Source organism: Meles meles, chromosome 12 (genome assembly GCF_922984935.1).
Source record: "Meles meles chromosome 12, mMelMel3.1 paternal haplotype, whole genome shotgun sequence".
Lineage (NCBI taxonomy): Eukaryota > Metazoa > Chordata > Mammalia > Carnivora > Mustelidae > Meles > Meles meles.
Genome location: NC_060077.1, coordinates 78,152,998 through 78,179,463, shown reverse-complemented (window position 1 = coordinate 78,179,463; position 26,466 = coordinate 78,152,998). Strand labels below are relative to the sequence as shown.

The window sequence follows — 26,466 nt, the reverse complement described above, 5'->3', positions numbered from 1 at the left end:
GGATGTTGAATTGGGACACTTTCTGTTTGCACGCCATCTTTTGGTGACATCTATTTGTAAAAGTGTAAAGTCTAGGGGTGCCTGGGTGGCTCAGTCAGTTAAGTGTCTGACTTGGGGTCAGGTCATGATCCCAGGGTCCTTGGATCGAGCCTGGCATGAGGCTCCCTGCTCTGGGGGTGTCTGCTTGTCCCCCTCCCTCTCCCTTTGCTCCTCCTCCCCAGTTCATGCTCTCTTTCTCTCTTTCAAAGAGATTGAGAGAGAGATTTAAAATAAAATAAAACCGAGGGGCGCCTGGGTGGCTCAGTGGGTTAAAGCCTCTGCTTTCCGCTCAGGTCATGATCCTGGGGTCCTGGGATCAAGCCCCGCGTTGGCTCTCTGCTCCGTGGAGAGCCTGCTTCCTCCTCTCTCTCTCTGCCTGCCTCTCTTGCCTACTTGTAATCTGTCAAATAAATAAATAAAATCTTAAAAAAAAATAAAATCGAAGTGTAAAGTCTAAGGTACTGTATTAATTTGAGTGAGCTAGGTTATGTTTTGGTAATAAATTAACCCCCAATTCTCCGTGGTTTAACAACAGGAGTTGACTCGCCTCACTTAACACTTTTGGGAATGCAAAATCATGACTAGGTTTCTGAAGAAGTCATTTTTCTACGAGGCTGTCAGGAATCTATCTGACCACTCCGGCTTCCTGCCTCTCTTTCTGTGGCCACTTTCTCCCTCTACAGAGAGACTCAATTTATTTTTCCTTCTTCATCACAGTGCTACTGCCTGTGTGATCCCTTGAGCTTCTTCTGTGCACCTCCAAACTGGCAGCCAAGAAAGGCCAGGCTCCTCATTCCCAGCACCCAGGCTTATTTTCATAATTCTCTCCTTACATGGGCTGCGGCTTGGGGGCACCGTGGGCTTGCCCAGTCCTGTCCCAAGTGCCTGGCTCAGGGAGCCCCATCGCAAGTCTGAGGTTATTATGGCTCGTGCATCTCAAGGGCAATCCTTGGTTTGAAAACAAGGGAAAGTCTTGGAGTTGGAATGAGGACACCAAGCTGGGAGCTGAGTACAAGGGGGACCGTGGGGAGTTACCGTGTGAAGAAGGTCGTGTGCTCAGAAGGAAAGCAGATGGGGAGAACTTCCCTGAAGCAGCATGCTGAGACCATTTAAAGGGGCTGCCAGAGAGTTAACTCTACCACAGAGGGGAAATAGCCTAGGCGTGAGGCAAAGGAAATATGGGGAATTACAGAGGTTAAAGAGAACGACAAAGTTCTCTGGTCCTTTGTCCTTGGTTGGAAGGTAGATGAGTCTCTTCTTCAGGGAGTAGCCAGGTCAACCCAATCCTCTCCCTTTTATACCAAGGTCTTACTGAACTTACCTCTTCCATCATTGGTTGTCCCTGCTCGAGTATTTGATCTACATGGAAAATACCCTCCCTTAGCTAGGGCTGGATCAGAGAGTGAGAACAGACTGGCCTTGTGTTTTCTCTGGACCAGCATTTTCTGATCTAGGCCATCCAAGTTCAGGGCTTGGGAAAGGGGGGGAATGTCCCCTAACTGGGAACACCCAGCTTCCGACAGGAAACACCATTTGGGCCATTTCTTATAAGAAGCCTTCACATTCGTGTAATTTTGTCTCCCAAGAATGCAGGCTCCAAGTAGTCATTTTGGTCCTGACATACTGAAAGCAGAAAAGTTTCTTGTGCTGTAATGTCCTATTTTGGAGGATGTCATGCTTCCAAAAGGACAAAACAAATCTATGTGTTCAGTTTCTGACTTTCTATTTAACTCTGACTTTTCTCCCCTTTAAGTCACTTGATCACCCTCTTTTATATCCTCTCCATTTTGTGAATGATAGTTTCCATCTCTGAGAAATATGTCTCCAACTAAATTTCCACCTTAGTTGCCACCAGACTTTGTTTGCTGATCAGGTCACAAAGGTTTCTGGAAGTGAAATCAGACATATTAGTGTTTGTGAGTAAAGTTGTTTAGATCTATATCTATGTATCTGTGGTATCTGCTGCAAGACGAGAATGAGTTAAATTGATCTTTAAGTGTTGAACAGCTGTGTCTCCTGAACCATTTCAGACATTTCTTCTGATCTTATCACTTCATGTCATAGGTTGGTCAACTTTTGTATTTTCACTACACACCTTTATTTTTTTTTTAAACTTTTGATATGGTTGCATGTACCCCAGCCAGAAAATTCACTTAACACCAGGTCAGATTCCCTGGCACTGAGCATCTCTAGGGTGTTAGAATGAGTTCTTGTATATGAGTAATGTCTTGAGGATTTGTTGATTTTGGAGGTGATGTTTGATTTGTCTCTGAATCCATTGTTGGAAACACATCCATTTACTGTCTATAGACTGGAGAGCTTTATAAATGTAATTTGAGAACGTAGCTTCCACCACCCAATAATGCTTTTGGGCTTTTACTGTAGGGTTTGTTACCTTCAAAGAGGAAAAATGACCCCCACAGCACATCTGAGTCTGCATCAGAGAATTGTGTTCCTCGGTCCCTTCTCTACGGGTCCGCAGATGACTTGGTGGGTGGGGTTATAATGTAAACAGTTGTAGTGGGTTGAGCTGTGGCCCCCAACCGTTGTGTCCACCTGGAATGGGACCTTATTTGTAAAACAAGTCTTTGCAGATGTCATTGAGGTAAAGATCTTGAGATGAGATCACTCTGAATTATGGTGGGCCCCAAACCCAATGGCAAGCCCTCAGAAGAGAAGAGAAGGGGAAACAGATATAGACACACAGAGAAGGCCATGTGAAGATGGAGGCAGACTGGAGTTATGTTCCTATAAGCCAAGGAACACCGGAGTTACCGGCAGGCGCCAGCAGCAAGGAGAGAGACCAGATGACTCTCCCTCAGAACTTCAAGAGGGAATCAACCTTGCTGATATCTTGATTTCAGATTTCTGGTCTTAAGGACTTTAAAGAATACATTTCTGTTGCTTTAAACCATGGATACTGTGGTAATTTATTATGACAGCCCTAGGAAATGAATACAACGGAGGTTGTCAAGTGAAATATTTAACATAAAGAACATGTTAGTTAAAGCAAGGGTTGGCAAACCATAACGCCATGGGCCAGATCAGGCTGCTGCCTAGTTTGTAAATAAAGTTTTATTGGAACACAGACATATTCATTTATGTATCATTTCTGGTGCTTTTATGTCATGATGTCAGAGTTGAATGGTTGCAACAGAGACTGTAAGACCGACAGTGATTAATACATGTACTAATATATTTCTTTGTGCAAATACAGATTTACTTAACAGAGGGACAGTGATGGGGAATAGGGAATTTTATAGTGATTTCTTCTTTTCAGCCACCCTTAACACATCTGCTTTGAAAGTCTATGTGTTCGTATTTCTATTTACTTAGAGTCATATCTCTCCTACAGAAGTAGAGGTATTGATTAAAAGAAAGTTCAACAAAAACAACTGATCTATAGGATTTGTGTAGCCTCAAGGTAGATTGTTAGTTCATCTCCTCATTTTGGGTTCTTGGACTTAATGTGAATTGGAAGCATTATTAGGTTGGTAGGATTGAGTAAGCAATAAACATCCTCTTGGAATAAGGGAAAGAGCTATCTATCATTGTATTGAAGGTTTGTCTTTCCCAGATAGTCCTGGGTGCTTTTTATTTGATTAGCAATGAATAGCAATTGGATGGGCTTTCTCTCTCAATGTGTGAAGTTCTCCCTTCTCCTGAACAGGAGATGCAGTAACTGAATGGAAGCAGCACACACCAGTAGCTTATTTATTTATGCTAATATAGTACAGAAAAAGGCATTACCGCTGTGTGAAGGAAGTCATCCTTGGTGGTGACGCACGCTTTTCTCCTAACCTTTTTGCCTTTTCTAAGCCTTTTAAAGTTTTCTAGGGAAATAAAGATTTAGAAAGTTGGTCATTGACCTTCCATTGAACACTTCTGACTGCCTTTGAAAAAGACTCCTCTTGCAAAATTTTTTCATGTCTCTTGAAGATCTACTTCAAGGGATTATTCAGGGAAATAATCGTGGAGGTTCAAACATTGTTACAAAGATGTTCATCAAAGCACAGTTTACAGCGATGCATGATGACAAAGAACCTAAACTTAAATTTGAAACAACAATAGAAAGTGGGTTAAATAAATGCTTCCATCCTGTGAGCTTAGCAAAGAATATTTAATGACAGAGAAAGATGCTCTTGGTATATTTTGAAGTGGGGAAAAAGCAGAAAACACATCAGATGCATGGTATAGAAGAAGCACACAGGTGAATCAGGTCAACGTTTTAGGTGTTTTTTTAAATAGTTTTGCTTATCTCTATTTCCTAATGGTTCTTCAAAGAATATTTTTATGATAAGAAGAAAAAAGAGTTAGCTTCAGATGAGCAGACTGTCCTACCCAATATTTCATTGAGAGTTAAGAATGTTGGTTGATAGAAAAGTAACTTTCTTCTCCTTTTGCTTCCCAGAAGAGCTGAGAAAGTACTTAAATCATTGCTTGCTAGCGGAGTACCTTTGGACAAGTGACTTTCTCCCCTGAGTCTTGGTTTCTTCATCTGGAAATGAGAGCTTTGAATTCATTGAATCCGGTCACCTATGACTAAATGACGTGACACACTGTTCAGATCAGCCTTCGTCAGGCTAACTCGCTCACTAAGAAACGCGCACTCAAAATGGGAGGTAGGTCAGTTGTTGAGGCGGATGTCAGCCACCCCCGGCCCTTAGAACCTGCGCAAGTCATGCTGGGTAAGGAGCCTAAGCCCTTGCTTCCACTGATGCAGAAAGCCTACTTCAGATTGGGTCAGATTGGTGCTTTTATGAGTGGGGTTTCCTTAATCCTCTTTGTCTTGATCAAGCTGTGGCAATGCATTTTCTTAGGGAAAAAAAAAATCTACTTTTAAAATTTAATTTGTACTAAGCGGCCCCAGGCAAAGAGAGCCTGCAATAAACTTGGTGTCAATTTCATGTTTTGCCAAAGTTTGTGAAGTGCTTTGTTTTAGAAGAACTTACCATTTCTCTGTTGGAGCAGGTAATCATCAGACTGGCAAGTAGTTTTCAGAAAATAGAAGCCTTAAGTATTTACATTTGGCCTTTATAATTTTTATTGTGTTCACTTTAATGGGACCATTCTTCTCTCTCTCTCTTTTATTTTTTTTTAAAGATTTTTATTTATTTATGTGACAGAGAAAGACACAATGAGAGAGGAACACAAGCAGGAGGAGTGGGGGAGGGAGAAGCAGGCTTCCTGTTGAGCAGGAAGCCCGATGTGGGGCTCAATCCCAGGATTCTGGGATCATGGCCTGAGCTGAAGGCAGACACTTAACGACTAAGCCACCCAGACGCCCCTAATGAGGCCATTCTTTTTTTTTTTTTTTTTTTTAAAGATTTTTATTCATTTATTTGACAGAGATCACAAGTAGCCAGGGAGGCAGGCGGGGGGTGGGGGGAAGCAGGGTCCCTGCTGAGCAGAGAGCCGGACATGGGGCTTGATCCCAGGACCCTGGGATCATGACCTGAGCTGAAGGCAGAGGCTTTAACCCACTGAGACAACCAGGTGCCCCTAATGGGGCCATTCTTTTTTCTGTCTGCCCCTTTCTATGTCCCTTACCTGCATCCCAACATTCCCTGGCACTGCCCAGGATGAAAGATATTCTCTTATAATGTGTTGAACTGGAAGTTCCTTCAGGATAGGCACTGTGATGTTGTATCCTGTTCCTGTCCCCCCCGTGTTGTACATAGTGACCAACAAGAGCTTTTGGTGTGAATTAAAGAGCGTTACAGCTGGCTCTTCCAGATGGGACCCTGTTTCCTAAAGGCAGGGTCTTCCTACTAATGTGATATTTTTACCTTATGTGATTTCTTGTTTTGCTTGAAATTATAATCAACCAAGTACAAGAACAGGACGCACTTTGATGCATGAATATGCTGGGACATTCTTGATGTCAGAGCAGGGATGTTGAGAAAAACCGTTCCTAGGACGATGCATTCATTCAGTCAACACATAACGTTCATGGTATTGAGGCAGCTCGGTCAGAACAGAGTGAGGACTTTTGGTGTCTGTGGTGTAGGCATCAAGATGGGAAGGGAGATGAAAAAGAGAAGTGACACATAGACTCTGGTGTATCCATCCCTCCGTCCATCCATCCATGCATCCATCCAACAGAGATGAAGTGATAGCCTGCTCAGCTTCCAGTACTGTTATCGGCACTGGGAACAGGGTGTGATTAAGACAAGCAAAGTTACGTACTTTGTAGAAGGTAGAGCTTAAGGGAGATGCAGGGGTGCCTGGGTGGCTCAGTGGGTTAAAGCCTCTGCCTTCGGCTCAGGTCATGATCCCAGCCAGCATCCTGGGTTCGAGCCCCACATTGGGCTCTCTGCTCAGCAGGGAGCCTGCTTCCTCCTCTCTCTCTGCCTGCCTCTCTGCCTACTTGTGACCTCTGTCTGTCAAATAAATAAATAAAATCTTAAAAAAAAATAAGCGGGAGATGCAGACAATGGAGTAATTCAATACTGTCATTTCAAACAAGGGAAGAGAATGCTGGGGCTCCTAGGTCGCTCAGTTGGTTGAGCATCTGCTCTTGGTTTTGGCTCAGGTCACGATCTCCGGGTCGTGGGATTGAGCCCTGAGTCAGGCTCTTTGCTCATCCTGCAGTCTGCTGGAGATTCCCTCCCTCCCTCTCTCCCTCTGCTCCTCCCCCTGCTCACGCATGCGCACGTGCGCTCTCTCTCTCTCTCTCTCTAAAATAAACAAAATCTTAGGGAAAAACCCAAGGAAAGAAAATCCTATGAAGAAAAATAAAACCATGTAAAGGGATGGAGGCTGATAGGGACATTGAGGGAAGGCTCTGTGGGAAGGTGGCCTGAAGAGAGCCTGGAAGGGGTGAAGAGGCAGGAGAGAGCGCCGGACTGGCATCAGGCTGCAGCCCAACTTAACTCCACCACCGTCTGTACGACAGGGACCAACTCCCTCGGTGTCCCTCCCACCTGACTCTTGATGAACTTAAGTGGCGTGTGTGACTGTACACTCAAGACGAATGTACTATCATTAATAATGTCGAAGGCCTTCCATCAAGGACCTATGGAAGGATGGTGTGTGGGGGCGCTTTTACTATTTGCTTCTCCTTCATGGCTAAAGGCAGCCAAACCCAGCCTTCCTGAAGTGGTCCACGTCTCCGAGGAGAACTTCTCAAAACACAGGGACTGAACAAAAGGAGGGACGCTTAACCTTTGCATTGGATGGAGCGTGTTCGTGTGGGGGTGGGAGGGTCTCCCAGATGGGACAGAGACACCCAGCCGTGTTTCCAATGCACAGTAGGAGAGTTTATTCAAAAACAACGCATTCAGTACTGTGTTTGGCACATGAGGCAACGAGGCAGGCATATTCACACGGAACAGGTACATCTGGGGAGCCGTCGAAGCAGATCACTGCGTTTTTCTTCACACACTACAGTCACAAGGTACACACGATTACCTCTACAAAAGAAAGACGGTTATCCTTGTTTACCAAGAAGGCGGAAGCTATTTACATGTTCCTCAGTCCAGCAGCGCTGGCTCCTTTCGGGTCTCCATGGCCCCGTCCGTCTGCACCTTGTTTCTCAGGACGGCTGAGGCTGCCCGTCCCAGGGGAGGGGGTCTGATCCGAAGGGCCGCAGCTTCTCCCCAAGAGCAAGGGTGCTTCTGATGTAGTTGAGAAGGAGCGAACTCTTCAAGTCTCTTGCCGTAAAACGGCATTTTCCAAAATAAATGCATCAAGTGTGTGAGGGGAGGGTTAGGGTTGTGACAATGTAAGAAGCATTTCTTTTCCCTGACGCATGCTTCTTGCTCATTTCTTCAGTAACTTACATTCACTCTTCTCCCACCTTTTGGTTTCATCATCATTCTGAAAAGAGCTTTGTTCCTCCTTCTACCTTGGTATAACATTCTTTAAAAGGATGCTGAAATGAAGTGGTGAAACCAAGTAGGTCAATTGAGAGAAGGTATCACAAACATTCTTTGTCTTGATCTCTGATTTACGCTTTACAATGGACTGTCAGCTTCCCTGTCTAAAGAACGGAGGCAGCATGGTGTGCTTGAGTAGAGTCAGCGGTTGGGGGACCCAGAACTCTAACTGCAGTTAACTAGCTGGGCGGGTAAATCATTTCCTACCTTCTGGACCTCAGCGGTCTCATCACCATGTTGAAGATGTTGATGTGGAATCTAAACCTGAGATAATGTCTAGAGCTGGGACGTTCTGCTCTGCGCGTAGTTGGCTCTCCTCAGTGAGCATACGAGGCTGCATGGTGATCGTTCAGTATTTTTGTTCTGTGTCCTGGGAGGATTTCAGCACTAATTGCTGATGCTTGGTGGTTGGATCTCAAATCATCAATAAACCCCTCCCAGGGCTCTTGGCTGTAAGGCTGCTTTTTGCATAATAAGGGCTTAGATTTGGATTTTGAAATGTGGTTAAAGGGTCTTTTGACATGGAGACCAATTATTCTAAACCTTGCAAAATGATCTAGGTTCCAGATTTCAGAGGGAAACCTCCCCTTTCCTTTTTGTAAGTACTTCAGTGACTTTATTCCACGTCTGCACATTGATCAAACCTCTCTCCTCATCACATCTCATCTACCAATTTTTCTAACCTACCTCCTTAGCTAAAAATATTGTGGGAGTGACTGGTTGCTCAAGGCTGGTTTTGCTGTGAATTTGTTCATAATAAAATGGGGCCTACTGTCAAGTCCCTTCTGCTTGTAGCTATGGACTTATCTCTTTGGCGTCCACAAAAAACCAGGGAATGAAGGTATATTTTGTGCCGAGGCTACATGCAATTTGTTGAATACAGAAAAACCTCTGAGCGGGTACCTGATTTATTTAAAACAAAATGTAGCTTATTCAGTATAAAGAGGCAAACTCGTTTCAAAGACCGTTAAAGAGTGCAGAAAACAGAGGGATAGCCCGGCCTTTTAAACACAAGATAGACAATGTTCAAGTTGAGTTTCAAACATCTGTAGTCTAGAAATGCCTTACAGACCCTGAAGGATATTTTACTATAGTAAGGAAAGTAGATTTTCTCTGTTATGATCTAGTTTTGATTTACTACATACAGAATAAAAGCCCATGTCCACTTATGATGTTTAAGGAATTAAATCCATTCTTTTTCCAGTGTTGTCTTCCAAAGGATTAAATCAAATCTACCTAAGAATGGTTTCCATCAGAAAAACCTTTCATTTGCAAACAAAGCTTGTTCTGTGGCTCACCAGAGTGTCTGATTTCTAAACACTCTGTTAAGTAGGGCATTCACTTAGAGCCAGTGGGAAGAAGAAGGGAAGTTGTAGTACTACTGCTCCATGCCCAGGGAACGTCAGTGGCCAAACGTTTGTTGGTAGTTTTTCCCGGGGTCCAGCCTTACCCTAGCATAGCTAAGGGCAAGGTGTCACCTAATGGCTCCCTCTACAAAGTTTACCCCTTGGTGTTCTTATTTCCGGTCTTTATCCCATTAGAAACCTTTTGTGGGCAAAAAACCCCAGCCGAGTGCCTACCCAAGCCTTGGGCATGAGGCTTAGCAGATGTCCCTTAGTGGGGCAGAGACCTTTGAATCATGGAGCCTCTGCAGGTGTGGTGGGGCCAGTTGAAACTACTGGATGGTTGTCTGTTCTTCCCCTGTTCCTGTGCAGGCACTGATTTCTGGGTGCTGTGTCAGAGAATGAGGAGCAAGTGAACCGGGAACATGAGAGATTTGGGGAAACAGGCAATGGGCTATAGGATATACAGAAAGATCAGCCAAACATGGTTGGAACTGGCAGTTAAATTAAAGAACGTTTACCTGGTAGCTCACCCAAAGGACGGAGTGGTCTGTTGAGAGGTTCTTAAGAGTCACGTGGCTAGGAAATATTTTGCACATCTTAGAGTCCTTAGCCTCAAGGACCCAATTGTATACTAAAAAGTAGTAGATTTAACCGAAGTAGAAATGCCTCCTTGCGGAGAGGGGGCACTTGGGAGTTTCTCCAAAGCTGCTTCTAGCCTCTCCTGTTTGGTTCTTTCTGACTCAGAAGATGCTCAGGCAGTCCCGGGCTCGAGCCAGCTCCTAGTGGCTCCTGAAAACGTGTTGTTCCATGTTCACCTGGTTAACGGCAAGTTAGTAGCTTGAAACTGTCAACGTTGAGAGTATTGGTACCATGGGGATCGGCCGGTGCTATAGGTCAGGGCTCCCCCTTCTCCAGAGCCAGCCGTTACGTGTTTAGCAGCACTCTGAAGAGCTACGATCGTCTGAGTCCTCCAGAAAGAAAATCAAAGGCGCCCTTTAGCATCTCTGATGATGTATAATTTGAAGGTTTTGCATGTGAACAGCTGGCAAAAGGAGCCTGATCAAAGCTTCATTAGCACGGTGGCACCTTATCCAGCAGAGGCTGGCCCAGGGCAGCCAGGGATCGCTAGCTCAGTTGCTCCTGGAATTTCATACTCAGTTGGTCTTAGAATTTTAACTTCTTGCATTTCCTTTTTTTGATTGGTTTTGTTGTGACCTGAGGATCTTTGCATTTGGGGCATTACCTGTCGGTTGAGAAATCAGACCCCTTCAGGAATAGTTTAGGCTCTGGGAATGACATCCAAGTAGAATCTGAATGAATTATTTAACGTCCCTGTTTCTCAGTCTATCCATTTGTAGAGATGAACGACCTGAGATCTGCCTCTTCATCTGAAATATCAAAAGTATATTAAAGCTATGTCCCTCACTCCAGCTGTCTTCAGGCGTGTATCAATTCTGACTAAATTAACCAGTTACTATTTGCTTACAAATTAGCGACAGGTCAATTCAGCCAAAACAGTTGAATAGTTGAGTCACTAAGACTGCATCTGTATCGCTGTGTATTATGATAACTTCAAGGAACAGATGTGATACTAATTGCCTGAGGAGTGATAAGCATTCAGCTACTCTGGTCAAAACGGTCTATATGATTTCGCTATATATTATTTGTTTCCAAATGCTGGCGACGTCAGAATCTCCTGGGAATCTTTGTAAGCTTAGCTTATCCCAGGACATTCTGAGTCAAAGGTCTGGGGTGTGGTGCCAGAATTGTGTTTTAAAGAGCTCGTCGTGTCCTACAGCTTTGTTTGCTGGTGGATCAGCTGCATAATCCAGGTCCTAACCCCATAAACCCATAATCTCAGGTTGGAGTCAGCTTCTCTGTGACAGGCTCTTCACTGTGATTCCACTGTAATTAACAACATGAGAATGGGCTTCATTGAGGATAAAAACATCTATTAAAATACATATCTTCAATAATAAGTCAACACAATAAAAACAAATTTTAGGAAATACTGTGTAATACAATAATGACATTCTAAAATGTCTCCCATTTCCAATGTTATGTCTATGTGGCAAAGCAATCAGAGCAAGAGAGGCGTATTTAGTCATTCTGGTCCTTGGTGTCAATTCACCCGTGGCCTTGATTAATTGGGCCACAGAGCCCAGATAGGTCAGGTAGGTGGCCCAGGGGCTTTAAGTCTCTGGCACCTGTGATGCTCCATCTGGGGTTTTCAGCCACATACACACAGTCCCAACAATCTTCGTAAGCAAAAGTACAGTTCTGCGTATTCAGGGAAAAGTAGAGGCGGAACAGATACTTGAGCCTGGCACATTTAAACAATCAGAGGAAAAGGACTTAAGGATCCAGGTTTATACAGAAAACTGCTTGGTCTGTTATTTCGCACATGAAGACCCAGCTCAGTGTCATTCACTATTATTTGCACATCTTCTTAGCATATTGAACTAACGCAATAGTGCAAAATCTGCTGTTGAAATTACAACGTGGAAAGCACTGACAGAATGTATTCCTGATCTCAACAGGCCCCCCCTGAAAATAATACACATGGAACGATGCAACAAGTGATCTGTTTGGGGGTGTTTTCCAGCTTAAATAAGCTGAATAAAAATTTTAAAAAGAAGTACATGACTGTTGGTATTCAGCTTCAAATTATACATCCATATTGCTAAGACAAGGTTTGATATGGTGAACACTGAATTACTGGATAAGCTTCCAGCCGTCAAATATGAACTGCTAATAACTAAATTGTGATTTACCAGAATCATGATCGACCAAGGGAGTTTTCTCTCATTTCAGGGGAGAATGTAGGTGAATACCAGTGGGCTGTTGTATGCCTAGGCAACAAATAAATACTGCTTTACATTGACAAATAAATACTTTTTTCCCGGGGTGGGAAGAAGAGAATACATTTTCCTCCTTTACAGTCTGACTTATTTTCTGTACCATGAGGACCCCAGACTATAATACATTCTTTTTGGGCCCACCTTCATTTAATACTGATATGGAGGAGACGAAGAGTCACACTTTTTCTACTGATAGTCTGTGCAATCTTGGGACAATCACTTAGCCTCCCTATTTCTCCATATCTCCTTTGTAGCATCGTAGCTTAGGACTAGAGAAGCTGAAAGGCTCCTTGACTTCCCATATCCTATGGTTCTACAATTCCATCTCTGAACCAGGTTAAGCTTTCTTTGTGTCTTAGAGTTCCTAATAACTACTGCTTAGCTCAAAGTCAGAAAAAAAGCTCTTCCCTTCTCTAACTTCCCCACCAAATTAGGTTAATCATGGCACTCACATTCGTGGATAACTAGAGGCCTGGGCACAAGGAGGTCAAGGAACCTCTCCCCTTGCATGTCCTGGCTGGCAGCCCCACGGTCACATGCCCGACATCAAGGTCACAGGCAAATGGTACAGCAGTCACAGTCAGCACTGCTAGGCACACAACACTACTAAACACACAGCACTTTTCAATGGTCAAGGACACTTGACACGCAGAAGCAAAGGCAGAACTGTAACTGTTTTAATCATCAAATATGGGGAAGATATCTGGGTGTGGGAGGAATTCTTGGTATCTCATTTTAGCTCTCTATCCCCTGGTTTAAATGTCTGCACATGACTCTCAGAACAACCAATGAAAACTGGTTGAGGGACTGGCATTAAGCTGGTCATGAAATGTGGGCTTTTTTCTCCTCCACCACTGACATGGTCATTTGTGTTGGTATCAAGCATACATGGCCTTGAGGGTTCTATGGTAAAATTTATTGCAAGAGCTGAGGGTGAATTCTACTGTGAGGATCCCAGACAAAAGGATGCACTTAGCCTAGAACAAATAAAGCAAGGGCAATACACAAGCCAGGGGTCTGTATCTGGGTTGAATCGGTGGGGGGGGGGGGGGGGACTTAATAGTCCTGTCTGCCCGCTTCACTGCTCTTAACCACACAGCCCCAGAGTTCTGGTTACTTATACCACCGCCTTTCCAATCAGGACTCAGGGGACCCACCAACTCTTTCAGTGGCGACAGTGGTTACATAGGTTTGATCTTTGAAACAGTTTTTTAAAAACAAGAAGAGAGGGCCTATGATCAGCTAGAGGCTCTTTCTCTGTGCTGGAGTTATAGGTCAAGAGTACAACGAACAAAAGAAACAACAGTAAAAGCTGCCATATATTGAGTGCTTACTACATGCTGAAAACTGGGCTAGATGCTTTACCCACACTCGGGGTCTAATTTTTGCAATAGGAGGGATATAGGCTGTGCAGAAAGAATTTATAAGGTATGAGAATTGTGGTTAACCACTATGGCATGGCCCAAGGCTTTCTTCAGAGATCTTTGAAGAAAAGGGAAGGGTGGTCTTTTGGATCAGTTCCAGAAAGTCGTGCCTGGAAACAGGATAAGCCTGATCTCTAAGCCCTCTGGTTCTGGGAAACCAGCCTGTTTCCTCAGTATTCTGAGTTCTTGTGAAAGCGACAGATGAAATGATGTTGGAAGATGGAAAAGTCCTCTCACTCTGATGTAAGACGGAGCCAAGAGCAGCGTGAGATGTTAAACATCTTCCTGAACTTGAAAAGACAAAAAAAAACCCAAAACCAAAAAAACAAAAACAAACAAAAAACAAACAACCCTGCCCCCCCCCCCCAAAATATTCCAAACCAAAAATGGCATTATGATGAGGTCTACTTTAAAAGTACAATAAGCTGTTCTTAGGGATTCTGGTCTTTTGCTCCTTCAATCTGCCTGGTTCAACGTGTCTACATATTTATATTTAGGGAAATCTAATGGGCACATTGGGATTAAAACTCTAGAGCCAGGATCTGGCCCATGTAACACTGGCATTTATATCACTTAGCTGTAACCAAATGAACTAAGTGCTTAGGAAGAGCCAACCGAACACACTGTCGGTTATCAATCTTGCAGTGACCCGAACAGAGCACAGCACGGGCTCGCGAGTCCTGTCCTCTTCACAGTGACAGGGAACAAGCATGGGGGGGGGGGGGGGTTTCTGATGCCCATCCAATGATACCAGTGAATTTAAAAACGTTTTTTACTGTCTCCTCTTCCAACTATTTCAGGTATTGAGCTGTGTTAGTGTTTCCCATTTTGAAACCTCCATTCCTCTTTTTCCTGTCTATTTGGATCGCCATTCATACAACATTTTAAGGTGTGTCCCGATTGGTAACACATTCGAACCTGTACAGTTTTTCTTTCTCTAGTTACCATCTGGACCAATGGGAGCTGCTCTGATGAGCTTTCTGAAAAACATGAGAACAAGACAGCTCCCCTTTCGGACCAGGAGGCAGAGGAGCCCAAGAATGATGTCTTTTCTTACTGTATGCGGTTTAACTTTGGGCATGATGATACCTTCCCAAAGAGGGACAGTGCGCCGACGACAGAACTACGCAATTATTTCAGACAGTGTTTGTAACATTACAAGCAATCTAGGATGAGATTTCTGGAAAAGAACAAGCTACCCCACCCAGCTGTATTACAAATGTGCCTGACGGGCATTTGGAAAGAAGAAAGAAACTCTTATTAAAATTTAACGTCAACTTGGCCAGACTTTGGGCTGAACTGGAACAACAAAGTGCTGCTCAGTGAAAAGCCAGGGATGGAAGTGATGTGATTTCTACTTCTGGTGCGGATATAATAAAAAAAGAAAATGGCCAACTAACTCCTTCATGCCAGGGCTAGACAGCTCAAATTCCGAGGGTTATTTTGTATCAAATCTTCCTATTACCCAATGGTTTTTTCCTTATGAAATGCTTAATTTTTAGATATATAGATTTAGACATACAGATTCCAGTGGGAAAAGGGAGTAGCCACAGTCTACAAGTGTCTTGCAGGGAACAAATGGTTCTGAGAGGTGCTGGTGGACACAAGGATGCTGAGCGTGACCTCACGTCAACCCATTCGCATGGGGCCTGTCCTGGTCAACTTTGAATCTTCTATTCTGTTCTAACCCTCCTGCATTTCAAAGACTCTGAATGGGCACCAGGCTTACAAGGCTTTAGGGTACACGGGGACTCCGTAACAACTTCTCAGCGTTCTTCCTTTTCCTCTATGTGTTCCAGGCTCTTAAGCTGACTCATTGCCTCTATGTTCTGAGAGAATTCCCGGCCCAGTGCTTGGGCTGAGACTCTGGGAGGCACCAGATTCAGGCTGGAATGCTCTTGCAGATGTGGCGATAGAATGATTTGCCGTAACGGCACTCATGTCAAGAGACGCAATGCCACGCACGACATGAATTTTCTTTATGATAGGGAAGGATGCAAAACTTTCTATGACACTCACCACGGAGGGACCGCTCTGTGGTGGAATGATGCGCAGGCCAGTGAGAACTTCGTAAGAGGCATATCTTATCAAAGTCATCCTAAGGGGATCCATCATGATTTCGTCAGTCGGTCATGAAACATCAAAGTTACCCAGAGCTTTGAACACATCAAACAAGTACAGATGCAACACATACAGGCAAAGCTAATTTAATAGGATTCCTAGCAAATTATTAAACTCCACAGTGGTGGGGCAGGTGGGGGGGTTGTAGGGAAAGAGATGGAGAACAACAGTGAGAAAGAGAGAGTGAGAGATGAGCTTTTGTTTGTTTGTTTCCATTTTGAAGAGTCGGATCCCACCCAGGCAAAACTGAAATCCTGCCCAAACTATGAGGACCATATCTCAAAGCTGCGGGAACTACAGCTCTCATCCTCATAAAAAACGGGAGGCCATTTATTATCAAAATACAAACACGAAAACACTTCAAACCGTTTCATTAGCAGCATAGTTTCAAATGCAACATTCCCTTTATCAATCAAGTTTCAATCATGTGGCTTCAACTCGTTTGTCTTGCCAAGACCCTTAAAAGAGCAGTCAGTGCAAAAGGAGGGAGAGACGACATCTTTCCTTTTCAATGGCAGACAATCTTTATAAGGAAATCTCTAGGGTTCTATTCTGAAGACTATTCCATTTGATTTGGGGCACTTTTTAAATGGCCGTTTGGCACTTTCTGTTCCGAGTCTTAGGCACAGTGTGACAGAGTCAGCTTGGTGAGCCCCTCCCCATGCATTCGGTACAGCAGCTGGAACTCGGCAGGCAGCTGGTGGGACTCCTGCCACTTGGTGGTAAATTTGGTTCCTTTTTTGTCATAGTAATGGTATGGAAGATCTTCCCTTGTGTTGGGGTCAAATCCAAAAGGCCAAAATCCATACAAGTGGATCTCTTCACATATTGCTGATGCCAGGGTGTACATAAGAATGCCTGTGCTCAGCCGTTTGGGTGACAAATGTTTGTTTTTCCAGTACCTGTGGAATAATAAGTACATGTGGTTTCAGAGGCCAGTGCTGGTTCCACTCTGAGAAGGTCACCGTGACTGGGCTGGGAGGTGGATTTGTATATGGAACTTAAATAGTCCTTGCCTTTTTCTCCTCCCCCAGAAATAGTCCGGCCTTGAATCTGTCTTTTAGACCACAGAACAACTCGGGGCAGGACTGGCTACATAATTCGTGAGACCCAGGGCAAACCACTGAGAATTTCAAGAGGGCGGTAGCTGAGCGTTAAACCAGGCCTCGGAGCCTCCTGAGCACAGGCTTCTCTGTGGCCATATAGGCCGTTCATGTTCCATGCCAGCCCTTCCCGGCTGTCCTCAGGAGCGGTGGTTCTGCCTCAGTGGTGACAGCTCAGAAGGCTAGCACTGAGAATGAATGACTTTGCTTCTCATACACAAAGGGCCCTTGGAAGTGGGGAGGAGATTGTTTAATCTAAGGACCCCTCCTGTGTCACTTTCTTCCCCAAATCTAGAGATTAAATCCTTCTTCTTTGGTCTAGAGAGAGTGTGGGGACTTATTTTTCTGTACCTTCTTATAAAAAGTCAGGTTCCCTGTTCCGTTGTTGTCTAACTAGGTGGTCCTGAGTCCTCCTTTAGCATGGCAGGGCCTAAGAAAAGTATTTAAACCCTTTCTGAATTTTAAAAAAAGTGCTAAATTATGACTCTTTTTCCTTCCATATTTAGACAGGAGTTTGAAGCTTCCTGCCTATACCACCTCATATGTGAGACCGCAGTGTGTGTGTGTGTGTGTGTGTGTGTGTGTGTGTGTATCACTGACTATGCAGCAAAATGAAACTATTCATGAATCAGGTTTCTACGGACTGTATCTCCTTTGAGTTTTCAGTGAACCAATGTGTTTGGTTCAAGTCTGAGTGGCTGTGAAGCATTACGGCTAACTCCACAGCCCCTTGGGAAAGCTGGGGGCAGGGTAGGCCACATCAGGCCCATTTCCTGAAGTTTCTAAGCACGTGTAGTTCCTTCTTTACTACTGAAAAGCTTCACACATAGATCATTCCCCATTCCAGTTGAAATTTAGAAGTTAAGTCTCAATCTTCTTACCTAAGGAGTGAGAATGACTTCTGATGATTCTTTTGGTATGGTTGAACTTAACTACAGCAAGAGGGGAGCAAAATGAGGAGGTCAAAAGACCACAGGAGGATAGGTTAGCAGGAAGCCTGGCTTCAAATTCTGCTTTTGCCCATTTTGGGCAGTGACCTGTTGTAGATAACTCCTTTTCTTCGTATCTCAGTTAACTCATCTTTAAACTTAGGAGTTGGGCTATATTACTTCTCAAAAAGATGACCATACATCCCAGGAAGTTAGGATAGCCCCAAATTATGTTTGTTATCCTGTTGTAATTATTAATAGCACCTTCTTCCTCTCAAAGACAAAATTCCAGTTTGGGCTGCACATTATGGTCCTAACCCTACCTGTTAGATACATACCACTTTATTAGATGATGATTCGTCCTTCTGTGAGAGGTCAACTAAACAGATCTTACATTTGGGAGGTCTTAGAGGACTACAGGATGGGGACAAAAGTCTTTGAATTCCCTGGCTGCCAGTCCTCCCAGAACCCACTTTAACTTGTAGGATGATATGGACAGTATGTTAGGACATGGAGGCTACTTACATAGGGGATATTAGGATTGAGGTAGTTTCCCCAGATGGTTTAAAGAAAAATGAATCTTACAATTAATTTTGCTTTATAAAATGCCCTGGATGAGTGGCTCCCAATTCTGACTATATATTAGAATCACCTGGGGAGTTATTAAGAAAAACGGGTACCTGGGCCCTTCCCCTCCCATCTCCAGATAAATTACATTAGAATCCCTTGAACTAGAGCCCAGGCAACAGTGTTGGTTTTTTTTTCTTAAGTTCTCCAGGTGTTTTAGTGTACAGCTAGAGTTAAGACTCATCAGAATAGATGAAAATACTGTCTTTCTGGTCAATCTCTCTATCAAATTATAAGGGATAACAACAAGCTCATAAAATACCATTCACGTGTTTTGGCACTGAAATGCCAAATGATAAAGGCCGATTATACAATTTATGATCTACCTAGGTGGGTTTCTAATCTTGGACATCAACAGAGTTCCCAAATATTAAATAAAAAGAGGCATTTTAAGTCAATTGCATCTTTTTTAGAAAGCTGCTTGGTTTGCCTAATTTCGCCGTTGACATTGTGGGGACCTAGCCATCCATTTGAAGAAAATTCTTGATTTTGGGGGATTTCTATGACTGCCTGTTAGGCTACCACCAAGCGGGGGAGACAGGGAATAGAGAGAGGAGGCTGATGAAACACCAATCCCCCATTTGGCACTCTGTTACCAGCTGGGGGTAGAAGATTGCACTTCTTACCTAGAATGATTCATTCTTTCTTTACAAAAGTGAAAGAGTTTGCCCTAAAGTGCTAAGCTAACCACAAGTAACTAATTGGATACCTCCCACCCCCAAGAGATTACAATATTCATTTGCCATCTGGTGGGGTAAGACTTAAGGGCAATAAAATATACACACCTGTTGACATGTTGCATTATATTTCCAGGCCAAGCCAATTGGACCTTTAACTGACCTCTGTGTTCAACAAAAAAGTCAACTAATGTCCTGGTAACAGTTGCTGAAGTATGGAAGAAAAATGCAGGGATCCAAAGAATGGCCCCATCGAGCTTTTTTAAACTGAGAAAAAAGTTGTTACGGTCCTGAATGGTCAAAAGATTGTTGTAATATTTTTCCAGAATGCTGGGGTTGAAGGTGGTAAGGTTGGTTTTCCTTCCAACATCTCTTTGGAAAGCCTCCGTAGGGGCGAAATTGCAACGGAAAACAAAATCTGACTTATCTATTTCTTGTCCACACCGGCTCCCTGTCAGGATCCCACTATTTCCAACCACAGCACAAATATTAAAATGCTTATTCACAATGGGTGACACGTCTGGAAGCAGTGATCGGAAGTTATTGCTAATAGAGAAAACATATTTATGGCTGGAATAATCATAGTGCATCAGTTGTCCGATCCGAACACTATTCTTGGTCAAAGAAAAATTTTTTATTACATCGACATGCTGAAGAATTTCTTGCCTAAAATGAAAAGAAATTCATTAAATGCATCCCATTCAAAAGAATTGATTTTGCATCTTATGTCTTATGCTGCCATTTCATTCAGACAAGAATCGTAAGTACATTGTATCCAAGAAAGATTATACATTCATAGTAATTGTGGTTGTTAGAGGAAGGACTGCTTCAGAATGTACAGTCGTACTAATTTCTCAGTCAAGTTCTGGATATAATCCTTTAATCCTTGTAAATATTCTAACTCACAGTTTTAGCTGCCATTCTGTGGTTTTCTGTCCTACATGAAAAGTGTATTTGATCGGGGGGGGGTGTGGCATAGGCCGAACTGTGTCAGAAAATACAGGGAGACAATTTACACAGGCTCCAAAGAGCTCACATTAACGCACAAACATTAGTGACTTAGAGTTTGTAACTAGGGACTACTTGTTTTCTGTGGGACTGCAGTGTTCGAGGAATATCAAATATTGCTGGTGTCCAAATAAGAGCCAAATAGATATGATCACTATAGTACTATCTATTATTACAATATGGAAGTGGTAGTATCAGTGAGTGTAGCTGAATATTTAATAGAAGTGAGATGATAATCTCATTAAGGTCCTTTGAGTAATGAAACAAGAACAGTTTCCTACTCGATTATATAGAAACACAATTTAGTTGGAGTAACTTAATCCTTAGAAAAAAAGGCCATGGTAAACCCTGAAAACGTATGCATAGAGAATATGCATAGAGGATAAACAAGGCAAGGGTGATACTTAGCACTAGTTTCAGGTTGCTTTCATGTTGAGCTTTAAGTAAAATTAAGCATTTCCTCTTAAAGTTTCAGCTATTTAAAATATTTAAGAGAGACCAGTAACATGTTACTTTGCTACTAATTCTAAGAAATCACACTGCAAATTTCCAGTGGGTTTTTTTTCCCCTAAAAAATAGCAGGATTGAAACTAAAGGTGTGTATCATCACTTAACCTGGAATTTTATTTTTTAAAAATTACATGTTTGTCAAAGTATAAAGCCACGTAAGCTGAAAGCTTTAATCTAAAACTTCCAAAGTTACCTATGTTGTCTTTACAAACTATTCTTTGCCTATTATAAAGGTAAAGTAAATCTAAAAGGATACTGGGAAGGGTAAAGACTACCTAATAAGTGGATTGAAAGGAAGGAGGTTTTGAGAAGGAAATATTGTTCTGACTGGTCATTTGGGTCACAGGGCCTAGTGTAGGAAGAAATTTTTTATTGAGTTAGGAATATGTTTTAGGGAAAGTAAAATGTGTACTATCTTTAAAGTTTTCAGGGTTGTCTATAAAATTAATATTGGACTAAAACCCCAATATTTTAAAAGAAAGCCACTTCTTTGGTTTTCATATTAATCATTGCCATGGAGTAATTTCTAATTAAACAGTTCTAAAAATTTTAATACTAATCACATGGCTATATCAGCTTTTCAAGTAAACCATATTTTCATGACACCTTAGATATCTAGTGACTTTGTTTTAATTCTGTCATTAGCTTAAAATAAAAACGAGTATGGTAACTACAAATGCTAAGACCAAACACAACCCTATAAATGAGTGGTAAAATGAGTATCTGTAAAATAAGTATTCACACCCCTAATGAATACACTAGATCACTAGATGGCTCACATTCCATTTAGCAGCATAATAATCCCACCAAGAAGGAAGGCGTAATGACTTATCTGGGGTTGTGAAGAGGAGACCAGAAATCACTCAGCATAATAAATTTGAATAAATCTCATCCTTCTTCCCCACCTCTCTCTCTCTCTCTCTCTCTCTCTCACACACACACACACCATAACATACATACACATAAACTCTCTCATGTATAAATGAGGCTGTTACAAGACAACCTATAAAAATGATGTTAGGTAGCTTTTACAATATGTTAAAGCCTGTAAATGTTTAATCAAAACAAATAGGGAAACCAAAACAAAACCAAACTTCGATACCTGCATATATTTGGGCCAAGATTTTCACTGGTAATTGATAGGGATGGATTATAGTATTTGCTGTGTATTTCAGGGTGAGGCAATTCCATTTTATTTCATTTTTTATTTTTTTTTCTCAGAAGGAGACTGAAATGTATTGTTGGGTGGTCTTGAGACAATTAACTTTTTAATTTATTTTTAATTAATTTACATTTTTTAGTAGATGGCTTTGGCAGTATTACCCGTGCATGTTAACTATAAATTATTGCGTGCAATTAAGGCCAGGTTAGGGGGGATATTGGAAATATCTTTTTCTCTTACATTCAGTTGGTCTTCTTGATGTTTTCTTTTTATGAGGGGACACTACATACATAATAAAGGGTTACCAACCTGCCTTTGTGCAGTCAGGCCAAGAAGACAATGCAAATAACACCTCGGGGTGGGGGTAGATTTTTGTTGTGTTGGATCATTTTGTTTTGTTTTGTTTTTTGAACTCCAGAATTCAAAAACACCTTTCGGATCGTTTCCCCCTATCCTACCTTTGATGTAAAAACGCTGTCCGATTAAATGTCCACTTAGAAGGTTTCTCTTGGAGTTCGTGGGTCAGAGAATTCGTAATGGGCACAAATGACGGATCTAGAAACTTCAGCGCAAATTGTGACCTGGAGAGGAGCATGAGTACACAGACAAACGTGCTGGCCGTAGCTGGGGGAAGCAACGTAGCCATTAAAGCCCAGGCGGCTGGGGGCTGGAGGGGGACACCTGGCACACGCACTGGTTCCATCCCGCCTGAGGCTCTCTCATTTGGTCCACTCTCCGCTCCCACACACACCCAGGGGGGAAAAGAAAACTAGGGAAATCCGCCTCCATTGTCCATCCCTCCGCGTGCGGGAGAGACCATAAAATGGCCGTCTCGCCGAGAGCAGGGGCGGGAGCCCGGCGCACTGCTGGAGAACGGTGCGCCCTGAGGACCAGGGAGTCAGCACCGCGGACAGCGGCCGCGCCTCAGCTGTCCGACCCGCGACGCCCAGGCTGTCCTGGCGAATTGATTTTTGGAGAAAGGGCAGAGGAAACCGGAGACCCGAGGGAAGACTGGGGAGGGCTCCTGCCTTAACCTCTTATTTCCCGAGCTCAGCCTGACTTCACTCCCTGTCCCCTGGCTGGGGACCCCTGGAGGCCGCAGGCCAGCTCCGCTCTTCAGCCCAGGTGGGGCTTCTCTAGGTTCCGCACCTCTGGCCCGCTTGGGCCACAGGTTGCAGATAGTACACCTGCCCCTCAGGAGGTCCTCCTGGGAGAGCTCCTAAGGGTCACTGGTAGAGGCAGCGATTCTCGATGAGTTGCGCCAAGCTGAGCCGTGCGCTTTCCCAGTCCAACCCTTCGCCCGGAGGTGAACTGGACTAGGGGCGAGGGTAGGCGGCCCTTAGGAGGCTCGCTTCCCGCAGAAGGCGGAGGAATTGCAGAAATCCCGGAAAGGGCGGGGGGCGGGGGCGGGAAGCGGTGGTGGCAGCAGGGGGAAAGGATCGAGGTAAAATACCCCAGGGGCTTCAGGAGAATAGACCCGCGCATCATTTGATGGGGTGGGGCGTTGGGGAGAGGAGGGAGGACAGCGCAAGGGGAATCCAGCGCCTGCGCCATTAAATCGGCCCTGGACCGCCCGGAGTCCGGCCGCGGAGTCCGCGGACGCTGCACCGGGTAGGCGCTCACCTCACGCACGTCCATCTCCGGGTTCAGCGCCCCCTCCCACGCGCCCCCCACATTGCCTCTCCCTCCATCATCATTCTCCTTAAACCCTCCCCCAATTTTTGAAATGGGGGAAGGGATGACGAGGAAGAATACGAGAAATGCAATCACATCGATTAGGACAACGGCTTTTAGGGGCTTTGGGTTAAAAAAAAATAAAGGAGAGGGGGGAAGGGAGAATCAGAGAGAGGAGTGGAAGGACCACGCAATTATCTTGCCCAAAGTGTCTGGGAGAAGCCAAAACACCCCTTCTTACCCACCACCCCCATAAGCCAGATACCCGAGGGCGCTCAAATAGAGGCCCGCACTCACCGGAATCCCGCGTGGAACATGTACATTCGGGGCGCCCCTGGGTTGGCGTACTTGGGAGTGGTGAAGATGTTCTCCTTTTTCAGGGACACGTAGCTGATGAGCGATAAAATCAGCAGGGCGACGCTGAGCATGACCAGTCCCAGCACACTGGCGACCCGGGCCATTTTGCAATTTCTCATCCCGGGCTGGGCTGGGATCAGGGGAAGCAGGGAAATCGGTCCATTGAGCGGCCAGCAGCTCGCTGGCGTGTCAGAGTGTGTGAGTGTGTGTGTGTTCGCGCGCGCGTGTCAGCGTGTGTGGCGGGGGAGGGGGACCCGGCAGGGGAGCCGCGGAGGCCCGGGGCGGGGGGTGGTGGGGAAAGGCAGGAGCCCTAGAGAGAAGCCGACCCCCAAGGCAGGGCAGAGCCGGGCCAGGAGGCTGGGCAGGAAGATGGAGGGTCTGCGCGGCGGCGTGGCGAAGGAGCGCGCTGTGCGTCCCCGGCAGCCTGCTCAGGCTCCCCTGCGCGTTTCCAGCGAGGCTGCCATCTCCTCCGCCGCCTGTAAGATAAATGTGATTGGAATAATGTTACAGTTCGATCTAAGCACAGGATTTAATTAATGAACTCTAATCTCCCAAATAAGCGGGGGGAGGGGCAGAGACGGAGGAGGGAAGAGGGGTGGCAGAGGGAGGGGTATCGAGGCTGGAAGGCTCCCGGGCGAGGGTTCGCGCGAGGAGGTGCCCGAGGCGAGACAGAAGCCCAAACTTGGCTCGACGGACCGTTCATTACTTTATAAATATATTACAGGATAGGTTTGCTCATGGAGATTCTACACCAGCTGCGTGCTTCTCCTAGAGGCAGAGAGAGTGGTTTTAGGAAGACAGACCTTTAAAAGCTTCTCTCCTTACCACTGAGGCACCGCCCTGGGCCCCACAGGGTAGCACCTGCCCCAGCAAGCCAGCACCCCAGCAAACAAGCCCTAACAGCTGCTGGGCCAGCCTGCCTTGTCAGCGCTTAAAACCTCCCCAGAATTTTCCAGACTCTCTCCCCTATCCACTTCGTGTGCCCACCACATTGTTTCTCACTAAAGGGTGGGTAGTGCCTAGCACAGTTGTGAGGTAAGCTGTGAGTGTGGAGGGCCTGGCTTCTCCTTCCCTGTCCTTGTCCCAGCTCAGAGCAAGTTGTCAGCTGGGCAATGGCCCTGAGTGGACCAGGCCTGGAGCAATTCTCCCTGATTTCACTGTACACTGGCCACTTTCCTGACCTGTTCCTGGGACCAGGACTTGGGGATGGGCCACCTAACTTAACCCTGTGTGGCCAAGAAGCTGAAGGCATTATAAACTTTAAAAATGCACAGAACTCTCGAGAACCAGGCTGCCTCTGAGGGTGGATGGAAAGCTCACTGCCTAATGCTTTGTATTGCTTGACCTTCAGCTTGTTTCAGAATATTCGTATGTTGCCTGTTTTAACACCCATTGGAGATAAAAATTAATGACTTTTCAGTCAGGCTGCTGGATTCTCAGAGGCAACCCGCGTGTTTCTTGAGTTCTGTTGTTTGCAATTAGCTTGTGGCTTTTTCTACCCTAGTCTTTTCTTGGCCTTGTCCTCCCAATACTGGTCCTTAAGCACTAATGAAAGAAGCTGGAGGTGAGACATTGGCCTCTGAGAACTTTTACCAATAAAGCAAACTGATACTTTCCAAGGTGGTTATGATTTAATTCTCTCCTGAACTTCTTATCTAATGGACTTCGGTAGACCTGAGGTTATGGTCTTTCTGTGGACGTCAAATTCCTCAAAGGGGTGAACTGCTGGATTGTAAACTTCTAAAAGGCCAGGGCCATATCTTCTTCCTCACTGTTTGCACATACTGCCCAGCAACTGTCCCACGTAGGGAACATGCTTAATAAATGTTTGAGAACTGAATGAGGTCCCTTGTAAAAAACATCTGTCCGGTGGTGGGCAGTGGCTTGCAGAATGCAAATGTCTATTTCCAATGAATGACGAAGGGAGTCATTCATTTTGCACCCACTGAGGGCATTTTATACCAAAACCTAAGAATGTGAACCGGAATGCCTGGGTGGCTCAGTTGGTGAAGTATCCACATTTTTATTTTGCTCGGGTTGTGATCTCGGGGTCGTAGATGGAGCCCTGTGTTGGGCTCCTTGCTAGGCATGGATTCTCTCATGCTACAGATTTCCTCTCTCCCTCTCTCTCCATCCCTGCCCCCACAACCCATCCACTACACCTGCATGCCCCCCCCCCAAAATTAAAATGTGGATCAAGAGGACACAAATCATCTTTTTCTCATGGGACTTTTGTTATTTAAAAAGTATTAGAAAATGCTTGCATATCTGTATATGATGAATACTTGAGTCCTATTTTTGAATAGTAACTATAGTTTCTTTTAAAGAGATCATATGAATACAGTGCAAAATGCTAAAAGGAGTAAGATTTTCCCTTTGAGAATCTAGGAATCCCATGTACTGGAAAAACTCTCCTTGAACACAAAAGCAGGGCACATGGCATGGGGCTCAGAGTAATGGTTACACGTTCGGGCTCTGGAGCCAAGGAACTTGACTTCAAAAGCTGACACTTCTGGCACCCACAGCTCTGTGACCGGGCTAAGTTATCAGCCTCTTTGTGTTCCAGGCTCCTCAGCGGCAGAATCAGAATACAAACCTTCCGGGAGTTGGGGAAAGATGATTCAGGGCCTGTGAAGGCCTTGGCAGAGCTCCGGGCCTGTATTTAGCTGTTACTAGATACGAGCTGCACAGCTGACCCTATAAATGACCCACTGCAGAATGCATGGGAAGGGATGTACTTGGTGAGGC

At 44.6% G+C, this 26,466-nt stretch overlaps 1 protein-coding gene across 1 annotated transcript; it reads right to left on the bottom strand.

The window, feature by feature from the left end:
- Positions 1-10,937: 10,937 nt before the first annotated feature.
- ST8SIA3 (ST8 alpha-N-acetyl-neuraminide alpha-2,8-sialyltransferase 3) lies at positions 10,938-24,184 on the bottom strand. Its single transcript, XM_046025719.1, has 4 exons — positions 23,659-24,184; positions 22,146-22,268; positions 19,116-19,673; positions 10,938-16,573 (listed from the first exon to the last, which is right to left on the bottom strand). Exons 1-4 carry the CDS (start codon positions 23,835-23,837, stop codon positions 16,291-16,293), a joined length of 1,143 nt encoding a protein of 380 aa, XP_045881675.1. The 5' UTR covers positions 23,838-24,184; the 3' UTR covers positions 10,938-16,290.
- Positions 24,185-26,466: the final 2,282 nt, after the last annotated feature.

Bases quoted from the DNA above. Each gene is read 5' to 3' on its own strand.
- ST8SIA3 (XM_046025719.1), bottom strand. From the start codon at position 23,837: ATGAGAAATTGCAAAATGGCCCGGGTCGCCAGTGTGCTGGGACTGGTC. The intron at 19,674-22,145 runs GTAGGATAGGGG...TTTTCATTTTAG, and splicing joins ACAGCGTTTTTACATCAAAG to GCAAGAAATTCTTCAGCATG. The intron at 16,574-19,115 runs GTGTGTATATTT...ATTATTCCACAG, and splicing joins ATAATGCAACATGTCAACAG to GTACTGGAAAAACAAACATT.